The 24,676-nt window shown below is 51.2% G+C and overlaps 1 protein-coding gene across 2 annotated transcripts in view; it reads left to right on the top strand.

Annotated features, from left to right (window-relative positions):
• SLC1A7 (solute carrier family 1 member 7) overlaps window positions 1-24,676 on the top strand; it is a 46,572-nt gene extending 21,896 nt beyond the window's left edge. The window contains exons 3-11 of one of the 2 annotated variants that reach the window (XM_019742840.3): window positions 2,762-2,977; window positions 12,329-12,371; window positions 14,742-14,964; window positions 18,104-18,203; window positions 18,941-19,174; window positions 21,430-21,624; window positions 22,425-22,559; window positions 22,994-23,096; window positions 23,727-24,676. In XM_019742840.3, coding sequence (XP_019598399.2) covers window positions 2,762-2,977; window positions 12,329-12,371; window positions 14,742-14,964; window positions 18,104-18,203; window positions 18,941-19,174; window positions 21,430-21,624; window positions 22,425-22,559; window positions 22,994-23,096; window positions 23,727-23,945 — 1,468 coding nt within the window. In that variant the 3' untranslated portion in view covers window positions 23,946-24,676. Of the gene's footprint in view, window positions 1-2,761; window positions 2,978-12,328; window positions 12,372-14,741; window positions 14,965-18,103; window positions 18,204-18,940; window positions 19,175-21,429; window positions 21,625-22,424; window positions 22,560-22,990; window positions 23,097-23,726 lie in introns of both variants that reach the window. The other variant, XM_074334739.2, reaches the window with a different exon arrangement.

Below are 24,676 nucleotides of genomic sequence, written 5' to 3'. Positions count from 1 at the left end.
CTGAAATCTGATCATCTGCACCCCTCTCCTGCACAATCCCTCAAGCACATCTGTGTGTGTGGACTGCAAACCTGGAGAGGAATTTCTGGCAGAGGAGTTCCAGGGCTCCCTTCAGAGCTGCAAATTATCTCGTACCTTGTTTTCTCCACTTAACATCAAATAGGAACATCTTGCTGATGAGATCATCACTTCTAACGGCTGCTCAGAACCCCACTGCGTGGATGTGCCAGACCTTTTGATAGACTCGGCATTCATGATTTCTTAAGTTGGTCCCAGGTTTTTGCTCTTGTAAATCCCACTTCAGAGACCCTCCCGGTATACTTGGTTTACTTTGATATATTCTCAGATCTTAGGAATTCTTAGTTCTACCTTGTCAGACACCTAGCAAATTCTGCTAGATGAATTGTGCTGGACCCCACTTTATCCTGTGCCCCCCTTGGCCTGGCACTCAAGGCCACCACACTCCTGAGTTCAGCCTCTTTTCTGCCTTACATATCACCATGCCTCAAACATGACTTGAGATCTGACCACATTAAACAGCAGTGTCCCCACACTTACCACTGTCTGGTGCATCTCCCCATCTCCAAATCCTCCAAGAACCAATTCAAATGTCCCCTCCTCCAGGAAGCCCTTCCTGATTCTCCTAGCTAGAAGTGATCCCTCTCTCCTCTGAATACAGATAGCACATTCTTATCCCCTCCCTTATGGTACCGATGTGCCTAACTTGTTTACTGGTTACTTGAATCCCCTTGTGTCCCCAGTATCTGTGTCTGTCTCCGTTCCCACGCCCCTGCAGACCAAGAGCTACTTGAGATCAGGGATTAATTCTGGTTTCTTTCTGTGGGCACAGGGCATGGCACAGAGTGGACATGAATGAAGGAGGAGTTGGGGCCTGAGTTCTGGTCCAGTTGGCCACTGATGTTCTGTGTGACCTGGGCAGGCCCTCCTCTCAGGGCATGGCTGCCTGTGGCCTGAAGTAGTTGAACATGGCTGTGGGGAGTTCTGTTGTGGTCACGGGACAGTTTGGCCCGGGGCTGATGTGCTGGCCCTGGTGTGGGGTCAATCTCTCTCACGGATAATGATTACCAGGCACTCCCCGGGTTCCCCTGGCCACACAGTCTCATTATAAGAATTTCAGGATTTATGTCTGAGACCCGCTCTAATCCTATCTAACATATGGTGTCCTGGCAGGCAAGGAAGAACGGAGATTGGAAACATTGATTGATTGATTCATTCATTCATTCATTCAGCAAACTGCTACCAAGCTGCACTCTGGCAGGGTCCTGTGCCTGGCTCTGTGGACCCAGCATTGAATCAGACCCCAGGCTCAGTCCTAGAGGTACTTTCAATAACAGTCAGCAATTTAGTGAGGTGGAGCTGGGACAGAGGGGAGTACAGGGGCTGACTACCAGAGAAGGGGACTTAACCCTTCCTGGTAGTCAGGGAAGGTTTCCTGGAGGAAGAGACTTAAACTGTGTCTTAACGGAAGAGTGAGCCTTTGCTCCAGTGAGCAGAGAAGAGCAGGGCACTCACAGGCAGCGGCTGCAGCCCGGGGAAGGGGAGAGACTGTTGTGCTCAGCCTCATTCTGGACACTGCCTGCATAGTCTAAAGATTAGGTGAACTGTGGAAAGGGAGGATTACCCATTCTTGTTTACATGATTAAAACCAGACAAATACTTCCTTCATCTGAAAGAATGAAAGGGCTTTAGGGAAAATTCCTTTTGGCAGCAAAGCAAAGCACCGAGCATCTCCTTAATTAATCTCTCACTCCCCGCCCTCCCTCCTCTCTTCCCACCATCATGAGAAGAGTAGCTCCAGGCTGACCTGCACTGGTGGGCAGAGTCCAGGTCCAGATGGGCAGGGGTGGGGAGGACCCAGAGGAAAGAGACCCATAAGCCCCCTCCGTGCAGCTTCCCTCAGAGGGAGTCAAGGCCTGGGCACTAACCCAAGATGGCCACAGGGTAGCCCCTCTCAGGGAAAATCTAACCATGGCCCCGTTTTATAGATGGAGATCCTGAGGCCCAAAGATGGGGGAGTGACTCTTGCCTGAAGTCACGTAGCCAATAGGCAGAGCTAGAAATAGGACCCAGGTCACCAACTCCCAGCCCAGCGTTCTGATTCACTCACTCACTCACTCACTCTCATTCATTAGTTCATTCAGCAAGCGTGCAGTGACCACCTGCTTGGTGGCAGCAAGAAGAGCTCATGCTGGGCACTGGGGACCCACAGAGAAGTCAGGCCTCTCCCTCTTCTCACATGTCCTCAGTCTGATGAGAGAGACAGACAGGTAAACAGATAGTGACAACCAAGGTCATGACAGAGGATGAGGCTGGATGCTGCCCGTGGGTGGTCTAATAATAAGAGGAGCGTGGAAGGGGCCATAGGGGCTCCAGATGGGCTCCTCACTCTGGGGAAGAGGCAGGTAGCCCAAAAGATTTCACCGAAGAGGTCTTAACCTAGTGGGTAGGAATTAGGCAAATGACAGAAGCTGATAAGAGATATTGAACAAAGGAAACAGCACAGGGAAAAGTCTTAGAGATGTGAACGGGCTTGGCCGGTGACCCTTGGCATGGGAGAGAGAGCAGAGCAGAAAGAGAGGCTAGAAGGGGCCATGAGCACTGGCTGACGGGGAGGGATTCCCGTGCCTGTGCGTTTCCTGGAGCACTGTGAAGGTGCTGGGGAGAGCCAGGGGGGTGGTGAGAGTGGGGATGCCCAGGGTACCTGCCCCACCCACGGACCTGACCCACATCGCCCTCCCAGTCTGGTGTCCGGCCTCGCCTCCCTGGATGCCAAGACCTCCAGCCGCCTGGGCATCCTCACTGTGGCATACTACCTGTGGACCACCTTCGTGGCAGTCATCGTGGGGATCATCATGGTCTCCAGCATCCACCCCGGGGGCGCAGCCCAGAAGGAGACAACGGAGCAGAGTGGGAAGCCCATCATGAGCTCTGCCGACGCCCTGCTGGACCTCATACGGTAACCCTCACCACTGACACTCTGCTTGGGAACGCCATGCCTGGGCTGCCCCACATGTCTACCAGCGGGCAGGATTGGGTGTGGGGCGGGGGTGCTCAGAGTCTGCTCTTGATTACTCGTGGTAACAAGGGGGCAGCCACAGATGCCAGTCTTACTCCCTTAGCCCCTGTGCTCCCATGGGCTCACTATGCACTGTCTGCCCCATCAAGCTGGGAGCCCCTCGAGGGCTGAACCGGGACTGCTCCTATGGGAGCTCAGCCCCAGCACACCACCTGGCAGAGTAGGTGACAGCGAGTGATTACTGACTGACTGAGCCTGCTTGTGTGCACCCAGCCTCTCAGATGGAAGACCAGCCGTCACTGGTTCCCTCCACCTCCTTTGCCTTTTTGGTCCCCTTTTTACAGATGAGGGTATGAGGCTCAAAGAGATGAAGCAACTTTTCCAGGGTCATCCAGCAGGTAGGTCGTGGAGCCGGGATTCAACCCAGCCTGTCTGACTCCAAGGGCGGTGCTTTTTGCCCTGCAGAGTCCCTGCTGGAGCCACGTGGGCTCTGCTAACCATGTTTCACAGACCTGAGCCCTCCTCCCAGGAGAGTGCTGTAGACCCTGCAATATGTCCTCCTCTGAGTTCCCCTTCCCCAGACTCCCTACAGGCCACCCCCTCTCCTGTCTGGCTCCCTCACTAACGCTGGCCCTGCACTAGGACACTCAGACCTTACCCTAATTCTAGAGGACAGAAAGGGCCTTGAATAGACAGAGACAACATGGGGTGCAGGTGGTGAGGGGGGAACTAGGTGTTGGGGCTGGGGCAAGGAGCAGGGTCAGAGGAGGCCAAGCTGCTGCTGTAAAGGATGGGATGAGTGGGAGGGCAGGGGAGGCAGCAAGGGCAACAGCTGTGCAAAGGTCCTGAGTTGAGAGGGAATATTGTGGGGAGAAATCCTAGTCCATTCAACATGACTGGGGCACGAGGTGTGAGTGGGGAGTGGACAATCGCGAGAGAAGTCGGTGGGGCCAGACCATGAAGAGCATTGTGAACCAGGCCAAAAATTGTGTTTTATCCCAAAGGCCACACAGGAAATGGGTTTTAAACATGAGAGTGGCATGATCCAATTCAGGAGGCTCACTCTGGCTGCCAGAGTTGGAGAAGGGGACATGGTAGGAGGGGAAGACAGAGGCAGGGACTGGGCCAGGGTGGTGGCCATGGGCACGAGGGAAGACAGCAGACTGAAGGGCTGCTCAAGAGGTGAAATCAGGAGACAGGCAAAATGGAGGGGAGGGGGGAGGAGGTGGTGGTGCTGATGGCATGAAGGTTTCTGGTCTGAGCCCCCTTGTGGATGGCAGTGTGGGGCCAGAACTGGTGCGGACATCCTGGGGCAGATGTCAGCTGATGGTTGGCTAGGGGATCTGAATCTTGCAGGAGAATCTGAGCTGGAGAAGGATGGTGGGAAATCAGCAGGGTAGAGGTGCTGGGTAGGGCTTGATGGCAGAGGGGTCTCCCAGCACCTTGTAGGTGCAGAGAGCAGGGCAGGGACAGAGCCTGGGGAAGCACCACATTGGAAACGGTTTATTGGGCTCAATAGGATACCCCATCAAACTTGCTCTGTGGACTCCTTCTAGTCCCTCCCTTTTTTTTTGTTTTGCCAATTCCGATATAAGAAATCTATTGTAGTCTAATATTAAAACTTCAGACTCATCCAGTTTAAACTGAATCCTGTCCTAGACTTTTGCCTCTGGTTCAAACTTGGAAACCCGGAGTGGAAAGAAGATCATAGTAGGTTTTTCTCTTTTCCTTGTTCCACCTACTCCCCTGTTGCTAGCACCGAGGTTGGAGCAGCGGAGAGGAGAGGGAGTGGGCTAAAAGGTCCTCTTCCACTGGTGGTGGAGTGAGCTGGGGGAGGTACTCCCTGCTTGTATTTCTTCAGGGGTTCTTTTGTGGGTTCTTTGGAGCTCCTCCTGTTACTGGTGTTATTCCCCTGACTCGGGCTATCCATGCTCGATCTGGCTGCTTACAATGCCCTTCGCAGGCCTGACCTCTGGTCAGCTCCTCTGCTGGGATCAGCTCACACCCCTGGGTGATCCTCTTAGGCGTGGTCCCTTCTGCAAGGTCCACATTGGCCCATGGGAAACATATATATCATTGCTGGAAGTGCAGGCCTTTCCCAGGGCCTTGGGACATGAGTCAGGCACCAGGCGCTACACTCCTCAAATCCTAAGGGACACAGCCAAGGCCTCTGAATAGTTCTCTTGGCTTAAAGTTGGGGAGCACTCCTACCCTCCCCTATCAGGATCAATGCCCACCACAGTACCCCACCACCCCCCGTCTCTCTCTTTCTATCTCAAGAAACTCTTACCCTCTATATCAGTTACTTATTGCTGTGTAACAAGCCAAGCCAAGATTTAGTGGTTTAAAATAACAACCACAAGCCTTATAGGTCAGCTGGAAGGTTCTGTTGATTCGGACTGGGCTCAACTGAGCTCACTCATGTATTTGCAGGCAGCTTGTCACTCAGCTGGGGGGCAGCTGATCTAAGCTGAGTTCATTCAGCTGTGCTCCTTGCGCTCTCATCCTCCAGCAGCCCAACCCGGATTTATTAAATGGTGGTGACAGGGCTAGCCTGGGCATATTCTTACGATGAAGGTAGAGGAACAAGAGAGAAATTAGAAACATGCAAATGTTTTTCCAAGTCTCTGCTTTTGTCAAGTGAGCTAACATCCTGTTGGCCAAAGCACGTCATGTGACCAAGCCCAGACTCGGGGTGGGAGAGGACCACAATGTTATAAGGCAAAGGGCTTCCATTAATGGGGGCCATCAATGTAATTAACCTACCATTCCCTCCATTTTCTCCATTCTTCAGGTTCTCTTTTATCCTTGAGGTGTGTGATAAATTAAAGATCACAAAAATACTTGCAATTTTGTTTCCACTGTATGGTTCTCACACACATAGAGACACAGAAAAAGAGACCCAGCAGGGTCTGTTATATTTACACTTACTTGCCTGGTGATTTCATCCAGTACCATGATGTTGAGACCTTTCTGTACTCTGACACTGTCAAATGTTGTTTCCAGCCTGGAAACCTCTAACCGGCACTTCCGATTCTCATATACAGTTGTGTAAAGGCATCTCAAAATTAACACATCGAAAGCTAAACTGGATTTTCCTCATAAATCTGCCCTTTGCTCAGTCCTGCCCATCTTGGTCTGATGTCTCTCATGTCCTACATCTAATTCATCGGCAAATTCTGGCAGATTTACCTTCAAAATAATATCTCAAACCTTGCCCCTTCTGGTCCCCTCTGCCATTCCCATCGTCGCCCAGACCACCATCACTTCCAACAAGGTCACCCTTCTTTCTCTCTGTTTCCCCACAGTTTGTTCTCAACACAGAAGCCAGAGGGATCCTTTTAAAAAAGCCTGCCCACAACCCATTACAAGTCATCAAAATCCAGCGTTCACTATGGCCTACTGGCCCTTCATGATCCCCCCACCACACAGAGGTCAGCCTCTGGCCCCTCTCCCACTCTCCGTCCCCTCGCTCCCGCCACGTGGGGCTCCACGCTGTTCCTCCAGATGTCATTAAGGCCCTGAGTACCTTGTCCTCAGTGCTGCCTCTGCCTACATGACGCACATTGCTTTTGCCCTCACTTCACTTGCACTTCTGCTCTGTGTCACCTCTTCAAAGAGGCCTCCCAGCCTCTGTCACTCTCTCCTCATCGCCTTTATTATGACGTGACATTATCATGTCTATGTATTTATTTCTCTGTTTCCCCTACTGGAACAAAATATGCTCCAGGAGGGCTAGTTCTTTAAAAACATATTCCCTGCTGTATCCTGGAGCCTAGAACAGCACTGGGCACAGAGGAAGAGCTAAGTGTTTGCTGAATGCATACATGGTGTAAAGTAGGGATTCAGCTCCCGCTCCCCACATAAGAACGCAGGACAAGGTGAGGCCAAAAAGGAACACCCACAGAGCCATGGATAGGGCAGTCATACCACTATGGTCTCACTGGCGGCTGGGTTGGAGACACAGGAAGCAGGAGCCACATGATCCACAAACTGCTGTGCGCTTCTCTGCCAACCAATCAACTCACCCCCTAGCGTAGCCACAGCAGTTATATTAGTGGATAATGGCTAACCAGTAACAGTTGATGGCCATCTACCACTGGGCCAGCACCTTTCACGTGAGGCCGAGAGCCTGGAAACTGCTCTCTGGGACTCTGTCCCTACACATGGGATGTGGGGGTCATCGGTGGAGTTGGGGTTCGAAGGCATGGGAGGAGCGGGACTGGTCCAGAGGGGCTGTGCTGAGCGTGCGGCACAGAAGCCCGGTGAGCCGTGGCCCACAGCCGCCATGGGGGGCTGAGGAGCGCGCTGAGGGCTCGGAGGAGAACCAGGAGACCAGATGTCGTGAAAGCCAAGGGAAGAGGAATTTTGAAAAGACTTACTTCTAAGATCCATTATTTCTAAGATTTGGTGAATATGATTCATCATTTCTTGGATTCTATGATTTGAAACAGCCTTTCCTCGTGGTGGAAGGAGCTGTTGGTTCTCGGGGAGCCCCGCCCTCCCACCACTGCTCAGGGGCTGAGGGCTCTGGATCCAGCACACGTGTCAGAGTCAAATGTTCCAGGAGCAGCTCCTGCTCTCGGTTCCTTTTCGCGTGGTGAAAATTGATCCTTCTGGTTTGAGCCTTTTCCCCTAGTCACTCTCAACCCCGAAGCAAGTTGTTTTGCAAGGCTGGGTGGTTGGACAGCCTGTCACTATTTCTTAGTCAGAGAACAGGGCTGCAGGGGGAGATACATGCTTCCTGGGACAAGGAACCAGAATCTTGGAGACGTGAGATCTTGTCTCCACTCTGCCAGTAAGTCAGTGTGTGGCTCTGGGCAGGCCAGTCCCACTCTGCAGGCCTCAGTTTCCCCAGTGGTTTTCAAGATTCCTTCTAGCTTTGTGGTTCTGAACCACGAAGGATTCCAAACCAGCAAGGAGGCTATGGATCATGAGCAGGAGCTTCTAGGAGATGAGGTTGGGAAGACAGTGCAGAGCTCAACTTTGCAGTCCTTGATTCCAGGCTGAGGGGCCGGAGGTTATGCTTTAGAAATAAGAAGCCGGGGAGTTTGGGAAGGTAGGATTGGAGCTGGGTGGAGTGGACAGGTTGTGGCTGGAGGCACGGGGATGCTCTACAAGGGGATGCAGTCACTTCCGTGCTATTCAGCCCACCTCTAGTCAAAGCCATTGTGCTGGGAGCTGGAGGGTGGAGTGGAGCAAATACAAGTCTCTCCATCTTGGACAGACAGACGAGAGAGTGCGCTGGACAGCCCTTCTCTGAGGCCCTTTCTAGCTCTGACGTTCACACAGGCTGTGCAGACAAGGGGGACACCTGCAGTGAGGGTACCAGAGACCCCCTCACTCTTTCTCTGGCCCAGAGCAGATGCTCACCAACTGTTGAAAACTAAACAAGAACATGATGACCAAGACAGAGACCTGGCAACTGACAAATGAAAAGGCAGAAAGATGTGGGGGCCCATTGAACAAGGAAATAAGGCCCACAGCACACCTCAAGAGGGGGAAAGGTATGCGTCCATCTTTCGAAGATGATTCCAGAGGATAGAACAGGCTGTGTCCCTGGATGACTCTCCAAGACATGAATTCATTTCCCAGGGCTCCGAGTGGGGGCTCCAGAAAACTGACATCTGCTCTGAGAGCAGCTTCACAGAGAAAACCCAAATGGAACACTAATCTGAGCTTCTTTTTTTCCCCAATCTTATTAAAACACCAGAGAGATTAAGTAATGATTTGGCTCTATTTAAAGCTCAGGGATTGGATGAAGCTCTTGGGATTTATGCTAGCAAAGGAACAATTCCCACCTTTGGGGCCTGGGTTGGGGACATGGAATTAGGGTGAGTTTGGAACCATCACAGTGGGAACTTATAAATAGCAAACGAGGAGGTGGGGAGGGGGGTAGCAAATAGAAGTCTCTTCTCTTAGGACAGACAGATGAGAAGAGTGCACTGGACTGTGGCCTTACCCTGAGAGATGTGCAGAGGCCCAGGTCAGAGTATGTGTGTACTCGGTGGTCATGGCTATTAATGTCTCCCAGGCCCATCACGTCTTCATTTTATGTAACTGCCACCAGGAGCACAGGCTTCATGGAGCAGACAGAAAGCCTTCCCACGGGTGTTTAAAAGAAAAAGAGAATGTTGTACATCTTCTCATTTAATAATCCAAGGTCTAATTCTTTATTAAAATCTGCAGGATAAGTTCACTGATAATTAGTATGTACATGTGTATCAGTCAGGAATTGCTTTTAGCTGCTAATTAAGAGAAACCTGAAGCAGCAGAGGCTTAAGGAAATTAAAGGCTTGCGTTTTTCTACCAAATAAGCAGAGGTGGACAGTTCGTGGTCATCGGGATTGTAGGCTCCCTCCACCTCTGTGCTTTACCGAGCTTAGGGCTTGGCTTTTATCATCAGTGTGCTTCATGGTTCAAGAGGGTTGCTGAAGCTCCAGCTACTATGTCCATGTTCCAGGCAAAGAGAAAAAAGGCGGAGGAAAGGACCAAGGGCTCCTAGCGGAGTAGGTGCCTTTTCAAGAGTTTTCTAGGAAACACCACCCAGTGACTCCCAGTTACATCGCATTGGCCACCCTTTTGGCAAGCAAGGAAACAGGATTTGATGGCAGGGACCTGCTGGTCCTTGTAACACGTCAGGGCTTCAATTATTAATAGGAAGGAAGGAGGGAGAATGGAGACTGGGTAGGCAACTGACATTTCCTGCCACAGCACACATTTTAAAGGAAGCTGCAAAGAAATGTATATACTAGGTATGTTCCATTTGGTTTCTTACGACCTTACGAATGTTCTTAGATTCTGCTCAGGCTGACGTAGCCTTCCAAGTTTCATTAGAAAAGTACCTTGTAAGTCACTCGAACCTCCTGGAGCTGTACCCAGGAGAGATTTTCAAACTATTACCAGTCGGTACAGGGTGGGCATCCTCCATTGTGGTTGTGAGCACCCAAGGCTGGTGGAGCGTGGCAGTCTGGAAGACTGTGCCCAACCTGTGCTTGATGTCAAAAGCCCTTGCAGACAGTTACTATTCTGGTGGCAGAACTCTGCTTATCACTCATTGGGGAAAAAGCCTCCTTTAAGCTTCTGAGAGCTCAGCTCCTGACCCAACTTCTCTCCCTGATAATGAAGCTAAAATTAGTGGGAAAAGCCATGACCATTCTCGCCGTTTTCTGCCCCAGTAGCTCATTCTAAGCCCTCTTCCTCCGGCCATGTGCTTACAATGAACCTGTATTTTAGCAGCAGTGAAAAAAAGTGATAGTTTCTGCTTTCCAACAGTGGCTGCTAGAGAGTCAAGTTAAGAAATAATGCCCACTGGCATTCACATATATAACTCCATGTATGTGTGAGTTGAGTCTTGAGAGAAGAGATTTGCCAAGAACGAGAGTGAGGGGGAGGGGTGACCCAGGTAAGGGACACAGAGTGAGCATGAGGCCAGTTCAACGAAGGGCAAACAAGAACCTTTGTTAGCATCTCTGATTTAGAATAGATTCCTAGAAGCAGATTGTAAAGACAAAGATAAAAGGCTTTTAAAAGCCTCAGTATGAATTGCAAATTGTTTTGCAGAAAGCTTGCTGCCAGAACATGGGAGGGCGCCCATGTCACCTCAGTCCCTCAGCATTGTGTGTTGCCATTTTAAAAAGTCTTTACCAGCTTGATGGGGGACGTGTGTTTAATTTATTGATGAAGCAAACATTTTAAAACAGCTTTTGGGGTTGCTTACGTTTCTTCTCTTGCAAAGTCAATTGCCTAGTCATGATTTTCAATCATTTTTCTATTGGGCTATTAGTGTTTTGGGGTTTATTTATTTATACAGCGAATTTCCTGAGTGCCTGTTAAGTGCCAGGCACTCTAGTAGGAGCTGGGAACACCGCAGTGAACAGCGCGGAGGTCTCCACCCTTAAGGAGCCCATGTTCTGGTGAGAGGAGACATAGTGGAAATAGCGAGACAAGTACAAAACGCAAAAAAACGCTTTTTGGATTTAGGACCCTAACATCTTGTCATACAGTTTCCCCAGTTTGTCATTTGCTTTATGATTTTATTTGTATTGTAATCTGTCTTAGCTTCTTCATTTTATTAGTGATTTTGGCACAATTTTAGGTTTACAGAAAAGTTGCAGAGATAGTGCAGAATTCCCATAGCCCCTTCACCCAGCTTCCCCTGATGTTAGCAACTTACATAACTAAGGTACATTTGTCAAAGTAAGAAATTAAATTAGGACCACACTAGTGGACTAAATGACAGACCTTATTTGGATTTCACCAGTTTTTCCACTAATGTCCTTTTTTTCTGTCCTGGAATTCAATGCAGGATACCATGTTGCACTTAGGAACTTCTTAATTTAAATGTAGTATCATCTTTTAATTTTTTAGTGCCCATTTTGTTCTTAGAGAGTCCTACCATATCCTGAAAGCTGACAAAATGTTAATCAATATTTTCTTCTACCTTTTTATGGTTTTATTTTTAAAATTACTTATTACTTTAAACCATCTGGAATTTATTTTGATGCAAAGTGCAAATAAGGATCTAACTCATTTTTCTGAATAGTTGGTCAGCAGTCCAGTTTTCCATAAAGAATTCTTCCTTTCTTCACTGATTTGTGAAGCAAACTTTTGTCAAATATGAAATACTTAGATGGTCTAGGTTCTGTTTCCAGGCTACAAGTTCCATACCATTGGTTTTTGTATGGACGGCTGTGTCCATATCTCCCTGTTTTGACAGTTACATCTTTATAGTATATTTTCATATCTGGTAGGACAAGACTCCCTCCGCCTTTATTTAGCATTATGAAAATAATATTAGTAAAAATAATGATCCCACTTATGTACCAGGTCCATTGCTGGGTACCACAGATAAGATATGAATGACCAAGTCCCACCTTCCAAGAGGTCAGTCTGTGGGGGAGACAGACCTGTGAGCCAGTGTCACAGTGCAGCAGGCTGGAGCGTAGGTAACCCCCAGGGAAGGGCCATGGAGTTGGCCTGGAGCAGAGAAGCCTTAGCCTCTGATTGGAGCAGGAGTTAGAGAAGCAGGAAGGGCATTCCAGGCAGAAGGAAGAGCATGGACAGAGGCCTAGAGCTGGAAAGTATGCAGCATATTTAGGGGACTGCATGCAGTTGGTGTTGGAGCTTTAAGTACTGGGGGTGGGAGTGGCTGGTGGTGGGAGGAGGTGAGACTGCAGAGGGAGCTTGGGTTGGGTCATAGAGGGCCTTGACTGCCAAGTGAGGTGTTCAGATGATCCCCAGGACCCTTCTGTCTTGGGCTCTAGAATTGTTCAATTCCTCTCTTCCCAGGAACATGTTCCCGGCCAACCTGGTGGAAGCCACATTCAAACAGGTGAGTGGGTCACCGGACAATAGAGAGGTAGCAGGCAGGGCCAACCTGAGCCCAGCTGGGAAGTGACAGGTTTACTCAGCAAGTCCCCCTGTCCTGGGGGGCAGGATGCTAGAGGGGAGAGAAGGAGGGGGACCTAGATCCTTAGAGCTTTGCTCTCTTGGCCACACCGCTGCCCTGGGTTCTAGCTTTGCACAAAGAAAAACTGTGAGGGTAGAACACCATTTTCCTGAGTGCTGTTCTTCTCTAGGTTTTCACAGGGCTTACACACTCACAGTCTCACTCAGTCTTCACAAAAACCTGCCCTCAAATAGGGTTAGACTCTCTCCTGGATGAGGAAACTGAGGCTCAGAGGATTAAAGGATTTGCTCAAGGTTACACCACAACTAAACGATCTCCTAGTAGGTAAACCCAGACTTGTCTGCTTGTAGGCCTGTTCTCTCTTTAAAATAATAATAATCCTTTACCCCCTAATAAGAATAGTAGTAATGTTCACTATAAAATATTAGGAAAATACTAAAACATCTAAAACAGAAAATAAAAATCACCTCTAGTTCTAGCACCTAGCAAGAGTCAGTATGCTTCTAGTCTTTTTTTCTCTGCATGTTTTAAAAAATAAAAGTAGGATCACAGTGCATATGTAGTGTACATCTTGCTTTTTTTTCCAACTGCCATTATAGCATGAACATTTTCTCCAGTTATTGACTGTTTTCTTTAAAATATAATATCTGTGATGATAAGCCTAATATTTGGGCTGTAATTTATTTATCCATCCCCTTTAGGTGGTGCTTTTTGTGATTTTCAAAGTTTTGTCCTTTTAGAAATTATGGTAAACGTCCTCATACACCAATCTTTGTCTGCACTTCTAATAATTTCTAATTATTTTCTCCGTCTAAAATGTCGGCTGGTTAGTTGACTCAATCCGACAAGCATTTTCTGAACCCCTTCTCTGTGCTGGGTCCTGCATTGTGCCTGGGGATGCAAAAGAGGTGGCTGAGGGTTGGAGAGGAAGCTCCAAAATAAGGAGCTGTGAAACCTTGAGCGAATCACTCTATCTTTCCTAACTTCCTGGGCCTTTAACTATGAAATGAGCCAGAGAGTGTCAGTCTCTGAATGCTGGGCTAGGAAGTTTGGATTTTCTTCCAGCAGTGATGGGAAATTACTAAAGGTGTGAGAGAGAAAGAGAAAACTTCATAACTACCTGGAATGGTCTTTTGGCAAACTCCTACCCATCCTTCAAGACCCAAATCAAATGTCCCCTTCCTTGTGAAGCTGTCTTACTCTCAGGAAGAGTAAATCACCAAGGCTCTCAGAGCAGAATTCATGTCTGGTTCATTTTTGTATCTCCACACCCAGTACAGAGAGTTCAATATTGGAATGATGATGGTGGTGGTGGTGGTGGTGGTGGTGCTGATAATAGCAATAATGGTTACATAAGGCTTACCCTGTGTCAGGCACTGTTGTAGGCACTTTGCATATACAGGCATATTGCGGAGATACTACAGTTATGGTTCCAGACTACCATAATAAAACTAGGGTCGCAATAAAGTGAGTTGGAATCTTTTTGCTGGTAGAGGGACTTGCCTTCCATGTGTGGAAAATCCCAACACCTGTGACATGCAATAAAGCGAGGTATGCGTGTATTGTCTCATTTAATCTGATGAGATAGATACTATTGTGACTCGCATTTTACAGGTGAGGAAAGAGAAGCACAGAGGAACTTTAGGTCTCATATATTTCCTGAGTGGTTCCTCCCTGCTCCCCAGAAGGTTTACCTTATTGGTGTTGGGAGGATAGGAGACACCTTTGTTTGGGTTCCTCGTACTTGAGGAATGAGAGGGAAACACCCAAGGATGACCTAGGCAGAGGAGGAAAGACAGGTGGCTCAGTGGTTCAATTCTTCCCTGCTAGGACCTCATCTCATCAAGAAAGCTTGGGGCAGGCTGAGTTTTTCAAATAGAAGTTCCAAGTTTCTATAGTGGAAGACAGGGCTGGCTGGCTGTTAGGTGGACGAATAATAGATGGTTGGAAGGGATAGATGGGTGAATGGAGAATTCTCCGGATAGATGAGGAGATGGACTGATGGTTAGAGAGGGACCCAGATGGGTGTAATGATGCTTTAGAAGGAAGAAGAGGGAAGAAGGAATGGAGAGAGGCATGGCTGGGTAATGTATAGATGGGTGAAGGAATCAGTTTTCTTTTTGGTAAAATATTGATAATAATCCCTGTCCTGCCTACCTCACAGGGTTATTGTCAATCAAATAGTTCATGAGTGGATACAAATTCACATCCACGGTGTTATTATTTTTCGTGTTGTTGATATTATAACAACATGGGCCCTGACTCCTTCCTGGTTGGGGTGTCGCCCACCAGTACCGCACCAAGACGACGCCCATTGTCAAGTCCCCCAAGGTGGCCTCGGAGGAGGCCCCTTCTCGGCGGATCCCCATCTATGAGGTCCAGGAAGAGAATGGCTCTCGTGTTCAGAACTTCGCCCTGGACTTGACCCCACCACCCGAGATCATTTACAAGTCAGAGCCAGGTGCCAGCGATGGAATGAACGTGCTGGGCATCGTCATGTTCTCTGCCACCATGGGTACGTGCTGTCCACCGCACCCCACAGTGCCAGAGAGCCAGTCCCTGCTTGCGCCTGCCCCGCCCTGTACCTGTGTCTCCCTGCATCCAGCAACCTGAATCACCTCGAGTCGTCTATCTGTCCAGGTGGTTCCTTCCTTTCCCATCTAGTGGAGAGGCACCAGTCCCCATCACCTGACTGAGAGGTGTCTCCAGACCTCCCCCCAGTTGGAGCCAGTGTTCCTCACTGAGAATTCCTCATCCCTGGATGCTGGTGTGTCATCAGGGATGTGGACTCTCCCTCAAAGAAGACCATGCCTCTGGCCCCTCCCAGCAGCCTGATCCTGAACTTTTACCTGAGGTCTGAGAATACTAGGGAACAGGAGGTAGGAGTGTTTATAATGAAGAACAGGAAAAATCTAAAAATTATCAGCCGTCACTGTTTATTTAAAGTTCTTCCCCCCACCACCCCCAACCACAAGGCCTTCTCACTGGCTACCTCTCTCCTCAGACCTGTCTGTGCTTTTCGTGGGGCCCATAGTTGTTCTCCCTGACCACACCCTCCCCTTTGTTACTCTTCTCTAGGTCCCCAAGGCCCCCAATCACAGGCTACTTATCATGAAGCTGATGAAACTTAACTTGCACAGACCCTTCCTGAGGCCCGTACCTTTTATTTTTAATTTGATATTATTTTTCTTAAAGACGGCCCCTTTTTCTTAAGCTTCAGATCCTATAAAGGCTATGGTTATGTCTCTGCCCCAACCCCTATCTCACTCCCCAGATACACACACACACACACACACACACATTTCCTCCTTGTGGATACCTCCTAACCCATCCAGAACAATCTACCTTGCCCTAGGTCATACTAGGAGTCATTATGAGTCTTATTATAAAGTTGGCATCAACCTTCTCCATCACCCCAAGGCAAGGGCCTGAGAGGTTCTCTCCTGCTTCCCTGACTTCTCCACAGGGTTTTCTTCTCAAGTAAAAAGGCCCACCATCCTTCTGGTTGCTTGTGCAAGAAATCTGGGGGTCATTCTCTACCTCGGCCTCTGCCTCAGCCCACATCCAAATCCTGTGAGGTCGCCTCTGAAACTGCTCTCCAATCCCTGCACTTCCCTCTGCCCAGTGCCACCACTCTGCTTCAAAGCCATATCATCTCACCTGTTATGCGGGGACTCAGCTGCCGCTCCCCACACAAGAACACAGGACATGGTGAGGCCAAAAAGGAACACCCACGGAGCCATAGATAGGGGAATCATACCACTATAGTCTCGCTGGCGGCTGGTCGAGACACAGGAAGCAGGATCCACACGATCCACAATCCGCCATCCGCATTTGCTAACCCCATTTGCTAGCACAATCCGCCATCCGCTTCTCTGCCTGCCAACCAACCAACCAACCAACCAACCAACCAACCAACCAACCAACTCACCCCACTTGCTAGCTGCAATCTACAATCCGCTTCTCTGCCAACCAATCAACCAACCCCTTGCTAACTGCAATTTGCTCTTGCTAGCAGTTATATTAGTGGCCAATGGCTAACTGGTTACAGCTGATGGCCATCTGATCACAGTTGATGGCCATCTACTACCCGAGCCAGCACCTTTCCACGTGAGGTTGAGAGCCTGGAAACTGCTCTCTGGGACTCTGTCCCCACACCTGGTTTCAGCAAGAGCTGCCTAAAGAGTACCCTGTCCTGGTGTGTCCTCCTCATGGGTCACAAAGTTGCTGCTTAAGGCCTCCAGTGGCTCCACCACACTTGGAAAGGGGCCCAAACACTGTACACCTCTTGCAGAGCTCTGTGTGATTTGGCTCTGCCTGCCTCCCGGCTTCTCTCGGTCCTGCTCACTTCCCCCAGCCACGCTGCCTTTTGGCTCCTGGAAGACGCCTCCCTGAGGCCTTTCCCACTTCCTTCAGCCTGGCTGCTCCTGCCCTTTTCTCTCCCCTGCACCCTTCTCATCCTTGAGAGTGGGGGTTGGGGGTCTCTGTATAAGCATCACATCCTCAGGAAAGTCTTCCCAACCCCCAGACTGGTCAGTGTCCTGTGTTACTCCTTAAACTTTTGAGCCTACTGCAGTTATGTAACTGTTCATGTGTAAGTGTTTAATGTTTGCCCAGCAGTTGGTGTCAGCTCCATGCAGGCAGAGCCAGTCCTGGCTTGTTCTCTATTTAGCCCCACAGCCCACCACGGTAACTAGCGGGAGTGGTACTCAGTGAAATCTGTTGGAGAGACGAGTAAATGGATGGATGAATGAATGGGCAATGATGGATAATGGGGCTTCTATCATCTTGACCAAAATGCAAGGCATGCAGAGGGGCCAGAACCTCAGTGACCCAGGTGTATGACAAGATGGTGTTCATTAATTCATTCAATGGTTATTACTGAGCATCTACCATGCATCAGCTGAGATACAGCTCTTGCCCTCATGGAGCTAACCTTCTGTTGGAGGAGATAGAAAAAAAAAAGAAAAAGATAACTGGAAAATAAGTTATAAGTTGTAATAAGTGATATGAAGGGAACAGAAAGGGATGAAACAGACTTGAAAAAAAATGAGAATTTGCCAAGGGGAAAGGGGATGGGTGTCCAAGCCATGTGCCGAGCTGGGTGGCCATGTTTCAGGCATGGAGAAGCACATGGGCAAAGGCCCTGGGGCAGTGAAGAGCCTGACGTAGTCTAGAAATGTGAAGAAGGCCAGTGATGCTGAGGAATAGTGAGGAAAGGAAGAATAGGGCCAGACGGGGGTGGGAGGTATAATAGGGTCAGATCAAGTGACGCCTGGAGCAGTGGGGAGCTTGGTTACGGTCTAAATACTTGGGAAAGCTGGAAGGGATGTTTGGCTGGGAGCATTTTTATCTTAAGAAGATGACACTTGCTGCTGTGTGGAGAATGGATTAGAGAGGAGGAAGAGATGAGAACCATATCGTGAGGTCACTGCCCTGGCCCAGTGTGGGAGGCTGATGAGAAAGAGAGGAGAGAGTGGAGGGGAAGCATGGGTGCATCAGAGGCTGCTGGGAAGTCAGCCAACGGCAAGATCCCTGTGTGCATGGGGCTCTGTCCCTGCCTTGTCACCAGCGGGTGTCAGCATGTACAGGCATCACTCATGCCTTCGCCTCTGTGCAATCTGTGATATGCTCGTGTGTCCCTGCCTCCACAGGCATCATGCTGGGCCGCATGGGTGACAGTGGGGCCCCCCTGGTCAACTTCTGCCAGTGCCTCAATGAGTCTGTCATGAAGATCGTGGCAGTAGCTGTGTGGTAAGACTCATCGGGGTTGGGATGTCCTCTTCTACCCCTTTCCACCCTCTTCTAGCCTTGCCCTGGGTGAATGGAGGGGCCCCATGCTCCCATCCTCTGCTCTCCTAGGAGTGAGCAGAAAGTTGCCCAGGAGGCTGAGCCCTGGTCTGGGGCCTCCAGAGCTACATGTGCTCCCCTGGATATCCCAGCCGTGACCAAGCCTAGTTCCAGCCCTGGGCCTGCCACTTCTGGCCCAGTCAGGCCCACTGGAAGGGGGAGCTAGGAGCTCAGCCTGGCCCTGCTCTCCTGGCCCAGTTTCCCCATCACATGAAGCTCATCAGCTCAGCTTTTGGAGAAAGGAAACTGGAACTGAGAACCAGCTGCCCCTCCTTGGTTCAGAGCTCAGACCTTAGGAATCTTCTAGTCCAACCTTGCACAGTTCAGATGGGGAAATGTAGAGGCCATGCCACGAAGGTTGTGGCATTGCTGGGCTGAGTGTGGGCTTGCTGAGGGCAGGGGTGCTCTTCAGAGGACTGGATGGGAAGGCAGAGGGGCGAGAAGTTGTGCAGGGCTGGGCTGGCTGACGGTGATGGCCTTAATGATGCCATGTGCGAGGCGCCTTGGTCCACAGTCTCATTTGTCCTCACAGGAGCCGCAGCAGGCTGCGGGGGGTCAGGCCAGGCAGCGATGCAGTGCCAGGGCTGCCTGGGACCCTCGCCTGGCTAGTACTGGAACCAGCTGTCCTGCTCCCCCACCAGGTACTTCCCCTTTGGCATCGTTTTCCTCATCGCTGGCAAGATCCTGGAGATGGATGACCCCACGGCTGTTGGAAAGAAGTTGGGCTACTACGCAGTCACTGTGGTGTGCGGGCTGGTGGTTCACGGCCTCCTCATCCTGCCCTTGCTCTACTTCTTCATCACCAAAAAGAACCCCATTGTCTTTATCCGAGGCGTCCTCCAGGCCCTGCTCATCGCACTGGCCACCTCCTCTAGGTAGCCCTGGGCAGCAGAAAGGACGGGGGATGTGGTGGTGGCTAAACTCTGTCCATCTGTCTAGCCGTTATTTGTCCATAGCCATAGAACCACAGAAGTGTCAGTACAGCCCGCTTCACAAACTTGGAAGTAGCTATAGTAATGAGACCAATTTTAGAAATGTAATGCTTGAGCCTCCACCTGCCCGAATGGCAGAAAGCCTTTACTGCCCCTCGAGGCCTTCCCCTGCCCTGACTGCCCACATCCCTCAGGTTCACTCAGTCCACATGGCGGTCACTTTCCACACATCAGGGGCAGGGAGAGCTAAGGAGTGATGAATCTGTCATTGCTGTGGCCTTTGGCTGCCACATGGTACTTCTGTTGATGTCAGGCCCTGCGCTTTTTAGGACTCTGCATGTCTATTGTTGCTGGAACATCTCGGCTGCATGCCCCATCGTCTTGGGAGTGTCGCTAGTCCATGGGGATTTGAATCATGGGTCCATCGCCCACTAGCTGTGTGGCTGTCACTTGACAAGTCACTTCACCTCCCTGGGCATCAAGTTCCTCATGTACAGACTGGGGATCACTGTAGCCTCTGCCTCAAAGTGTTGCTGCGGGATTAATGGAGATAACCCACTAAGGGCAAGAAGGCTGGTCTGGGCTGGATGAAGTAGCACCTGCCTGCAAGGATCCCAGACTGCAGCTGAGAGCAGAAGAGCCCAGGGGGTTAGATTCATGTGAACCTGGCTGTCAATCAAGGAGGAGGAAGTTAGAACATCTAAACTTGTGAAGAAAAGATGGTTCTCCCCACAGCGAGTGGCCAAGCTCCACATGGAGGAAGTTGCCTGAGCTGACGCCCACATTTCTCTGCTGCCAAAGCCTGGCTCCTCCCTCCAGCCTTTACTGCCTTCTCTTCTCTGGACCTCAGATTCCCAACCTGTAAAATGGGAATGAGGGCCACCACAGACATTCCCTGACAGCCACATGACCCCACCCTTGGCAGCAGAAACACCTCAAGCAGGAATCAGGAGGAGCAGAGCCCCAGGGAGGAAAACCCCAGAAGCCTTGTCCAGGAACATCCACTCATGGTGGAGCCAGGAGATGAAGAGGGAAAATGAAGGCCCAGCCGCTGCTGGCCCCCATGCCATGGGCCACGCCCTGCCAGAGCCAGCAGTGCTCAGCGTGGCAGGGACCACAGCCTCAGGTTCAGCACACCTGGGCTCATAGGAGGCTCTGGCAAGTGGAAGTGGGGTCCCCCAGTAGTGACCTATGGGAGAGGAAGGGCTCTGGGACCACACCAACCTGAGTTTCGGTCCCAGCATTGCCACTGGAAACTCTAGTAACAAACACAGTAATACCGTGTTTCCCCCAAAATAAGACCTAGCGGGACCATCAGCTCTAATGCGTCTTTTGGAGCAAAAATTAGTATAAGACCCAGTCTTATTTTACTATAAGACTGGGTCTATAATATAATATAATATAATATAATATAATATAATATAATATAATATAATATAATATAATATAATGTAATATAATAATACCGGGTCTTATATTACTTTTGCTCCAAAAGACGCATTAGAGCTGATGGTCCCGCTGGGTCTTATTTTCAGGGAAACATGGAGTAGCAGCTACCACCGCTTGAGTGCCTGTGATGAGTCAGACACTGTTCTAAGAGCTTAGCCATTGAATCCTCCTATGTAATAGCTCTGTAATCTGGAGATCGTTTGGGACAAGGACACTAAGGCACACACAGGTTAAGGAAACCTGCCAGGACCACTTGGCTAGTACATAGGAGTCTAGAGTCTGAGCCCCGGGAGTCTGGCCCCAGAGCCCTGCTGTTAACCATTCATCTGCGCTTGGCACAGCTGTGTGACTTTGAGTCAGTCCCTCTTCCCCTCGGAGCTTCAGCTTCCTCATCTGTAAAATGGGCTCAAAACCCCTCCCACTCAGGAAGCTGTGTGAGGAAAGCACTGTACATTGACAGGTACTCTGCCAGTGTGACTCCCTTCCCGACCTGTGTGCATGGTGTGTGTTGGGGGGTGGGGATGGTTATCTCTGAGGCCCTGGGCTCAGACAGGTCTGGCTTGGCCACTGTCACACACTCCCAAATGGTGCCCTTCGCAACCATTTCAAAGCCCCTTCAGCCTGTTCTATCCCCAGCAATGGGCTGGCTGCCCAGGGTAGAGCGAGCTTCCCGTTACTGGCAGGAGGGCAACACAGAGGCCCTGACCATCCTGGAGGAGGGTGGTGGACAGACATCTCTCTGCCCACAGCTCAGCCACACTGCCCATCACCTTCAAGTGCCTGCTGGAGAACAACCACATCGACCGGCGCATTGCCCGCTTTGTGCTGCCTGTGGGGGCCACCATCAACATGGACGGCACTGCACTCTACGAGGCTGTGGCCGCCATCTTCATCGCCCAGGTCAACAACTATGAGCTGGACTTCGGCCAGATCGTCACTATAAGGTGCACTCCTGACACCCCACATCCAGTGTGGATCGGGGTGGGGGGTGGGCCCTGGAAGGGCCTTGAGGATTCTAGAGCTCCCACACCTAAGAGTGTCTTTGAAGCCCAGGGAGGGTGAGGGTCTCATTCCAGGCCACATAGCAAGTCAGCACCGGGGCTGGGACATGACCTGGCCTCTGTGACTCACAGTACAGTGCTCCTTCCACAGCACTGCCCTACAGAAGGGTAAGCTCCAAGCAGGCTGGGAAATTGAAGCCCAGAGGAAGGCCTGCAGTCTGGACACGCAGGGCAAGAAGGGCACTGCAGATGGGCACAGGGCGAACAAAGGCCAGGGGCAGGACTGGGGGACAATGGAGGGGCCACTGGTATGGCTGGAGCTGAGGGAAGGTGAGTGCAGAGGCTGAAAGGAAGGCCTCTGCCAGCCCGAGGACACCAGTCTGACCCTGGGGACCAGGCCCCAGAGGGAGGCTGGGGGGAGCTGTGCAGGTGGACCATCAGAATCTCGGGGCAGCTTCCTGGAAACCTACAGAAGCAGCGGCTCCAAACACAGGGTTTTCCACAAACTCCTTGGCAGGTTCTGCTGAGGCCAGGGATGGGGGCCCATGGGGTTACAGGACCTGGAGCAGAAACTCCCTCCCCTATCCTGGAGAACTCCCTGATGTGGCTTCCCTCACAACCCCTGCCCCATATGGCTGTCTCCAGATACCCTGGCATTCTGGCCTCCTCCCTGGAGCCAGGGTCCCAACAACTCACCCTGACCCTTCTGCTTCTCCTCTTCCTCTCCCCACCCCCTCCTGCAGCATCACAGCCACTGCAGCCAGCATCGGGGCAGCTGGCATCCCCCAGGCCGGGCTCGTCACCATGGTCATCGTGCTCACCTCTGTGGGATTGCCCACAGACGACATCACCATCATCATCGCTGTCGACTGGGCTCTGTGAGTGGGGTTCACCCGACCCCTTGGGCCACGGGCATATGTGGTTGGCCAGGGAATTGCCATGATTTGGCACAGTAGGGGTGCCTTATGCATCGACACTGGCCTGGCTGCATAATTTGTGGTGCCAGTTTTCAAAAATGAAAATGTGGGGTCCCTTGTTTAAAAATTATAAATAATTTCAAGAAGGTGAGCGCAGAGCATTAAACCAAGCCTGGGGCCCTTCTAAGCACACACCCTGTGTGACAGCACGGTCACAGAGCCATGAAGCTGGCCCTGCATCAACCTGCTTCAACATTGCCAAGGGGGTGGTGGGCTTGACAGGACCAGGAACGCGCTTGCTGTGGTCTCCTTTTGGCAGCCAGTCCCCACTGCCCAACCCTCTCCCAGCTCCCCTTGCAAGAGCCCGATGCTCACCGCCCACCTCGGCTCAGCAGGGACCGCTTCCGCACCATGGTTAATGTGCTGGGTGACGCGCTGGCCGCGGGGATCATGGCCCACGTCTGCCGGAAGGACTTTGCTCAGGACACGGGCACTGAGGTAAGAGCGGTCCCTCCCAACCCGGCTGCCCAAAGACCCCTGGCAGGTGGGGCCAGGATGGGGTGGGCACCAAATCTTCCACCCACCAGCCGGGCAGCCTTCAGCCAATCCCTCCATGCCTCCAGGCCTCAGTCTCCTAAGCTGGTATCAGGGTGACTAACTCCTCTAACAGCTAGTTGTTGAGCACTCGTCACGGCTGGCACTGCTCTAGACACAGGAGGAGCACTGGTGAACAAAGGAAGATAAACTGCCCTTGGGAAGCTGTGCCCTAGTGCAGGGTTGGTGCTGGTCCTGCCAACAGCAATGTGAACATTTACCATCTGCACCGGGCTTCGTGGTCTTCAAGACTCCTTCAATAACTGCAAAAAGCAGGCTACTCCACCCAGGCAGGGGAGCTACCAGTTCCCACACTGAACCCCGTGGGTCAGGTCCCCTCCTCTATTAAGACAGCCCCAGAAGGAGGCAGGACAGCTTGGAACGGGAGCCCAGAGAATCCCTGTGACCTGCCAAGCTCCCACAGCACATGGAGGAAAACTGATCTCGTGGTTCCCAGCCCTTTGCTTGTTCAGTCGTCCTCAGTGTCTCCCCTCCATCCCTCCTGCTGCTACCAAGGCCTGTTTCCCTCCCCAGAAACTGCCGCCCTGCGAAACCAAGCCAGTGAGCCTCCAGGAGATTGTGGCAACTCAGCAGAATGGCTGTGTGAAGAGCGTGGCTGAGGCCTCGGAGCTGACCCTGGGCCCCGCCTGTCCCCACCATGTCCCCGTCCAGGTGCAGCAGGACGAGGAGCCAGCTGCTGCCAGCCTGGACCACTGCACTATTGAGATCAGTGAGCTTGAGACCAATGTCTGAGCCTGCAAAGCTGCAGAGGCCAGGGGAGGTCTCCAGGGTTGGGGCCAAGGGTAAAATCTCAACTTACTATTTTCCTGAGCAACTGACAGGGGCCAGCGTCACAATCATCCCACACTTGAGAAGCCAGAATTAGCTCCACTTGACAGAAAATGAGTCTCCGAGAGGAAACTCCAGCCTGAAGTGATGGGAAGCATAGGCCAGCCCAGCTGAGACATTTCCACTGTGTTGGCCCGTGAGGACATCAGGCAGGGGTCCTCACTTTCTGGACGACAGAGCTGAGGCTGACAATACTTGTCCCCGGTCTCAGAGCAAGTAATGTTAGGGCCAGGGCTCTAACTCAATCTTTCAAGCCCCGGCCACTCCCTCCCAATGGACAGGGGCACTTGCCGGGCCAGACGCCAAAAGAGGCTCTGCTCCTCTCCAGGTGGCCTTGGCCTTCCAAGGTCACTCAGAGCTCCCACTGCTTTAAATGTACAAAGACATAACAACAGTGTCCTGGTTCTGCCCCTGCTCCACTGTGTCCCGGTCCAGGCCAGCCCTCCACCCCACCCCAAAACACGTGGCCTCAAAGAGCTCTCCCCAAGGACAGACCCAGCCCAAGGCCACGGCCTGCTGAGTCGCACGTGCCACAGCCTCTTGTCCCACTAGTTATCTCTCGCTCATCTGATGCGGAGATGGGGATGTCTTCGATTTTATATTCCTTTCTGTGTTTGCAAATTCAGTGATAGCTA

The sequence above is a fragment of the Rhinolophus sinicus genome, chromosome 14 (assembly GCF_057876585.1).
Source record: "Rhinolophus sinicus isolate RSI-liver-muscle chromosome 14, RSI-T2T, whole genome shotgun sequence".
NCBI classification, from domain to species: Eukaryota; Metazoa; Chordata; class Mammalia; order Chiroptera; family Rhinolophidae; genus Rhinolophus; species Rhinolophus sinicus.
The sequence above is the reverse complement of the archived record's forward strand: the minus strand, read 5'-3'. Positions and strand labels throughout refer to the sequence as shown.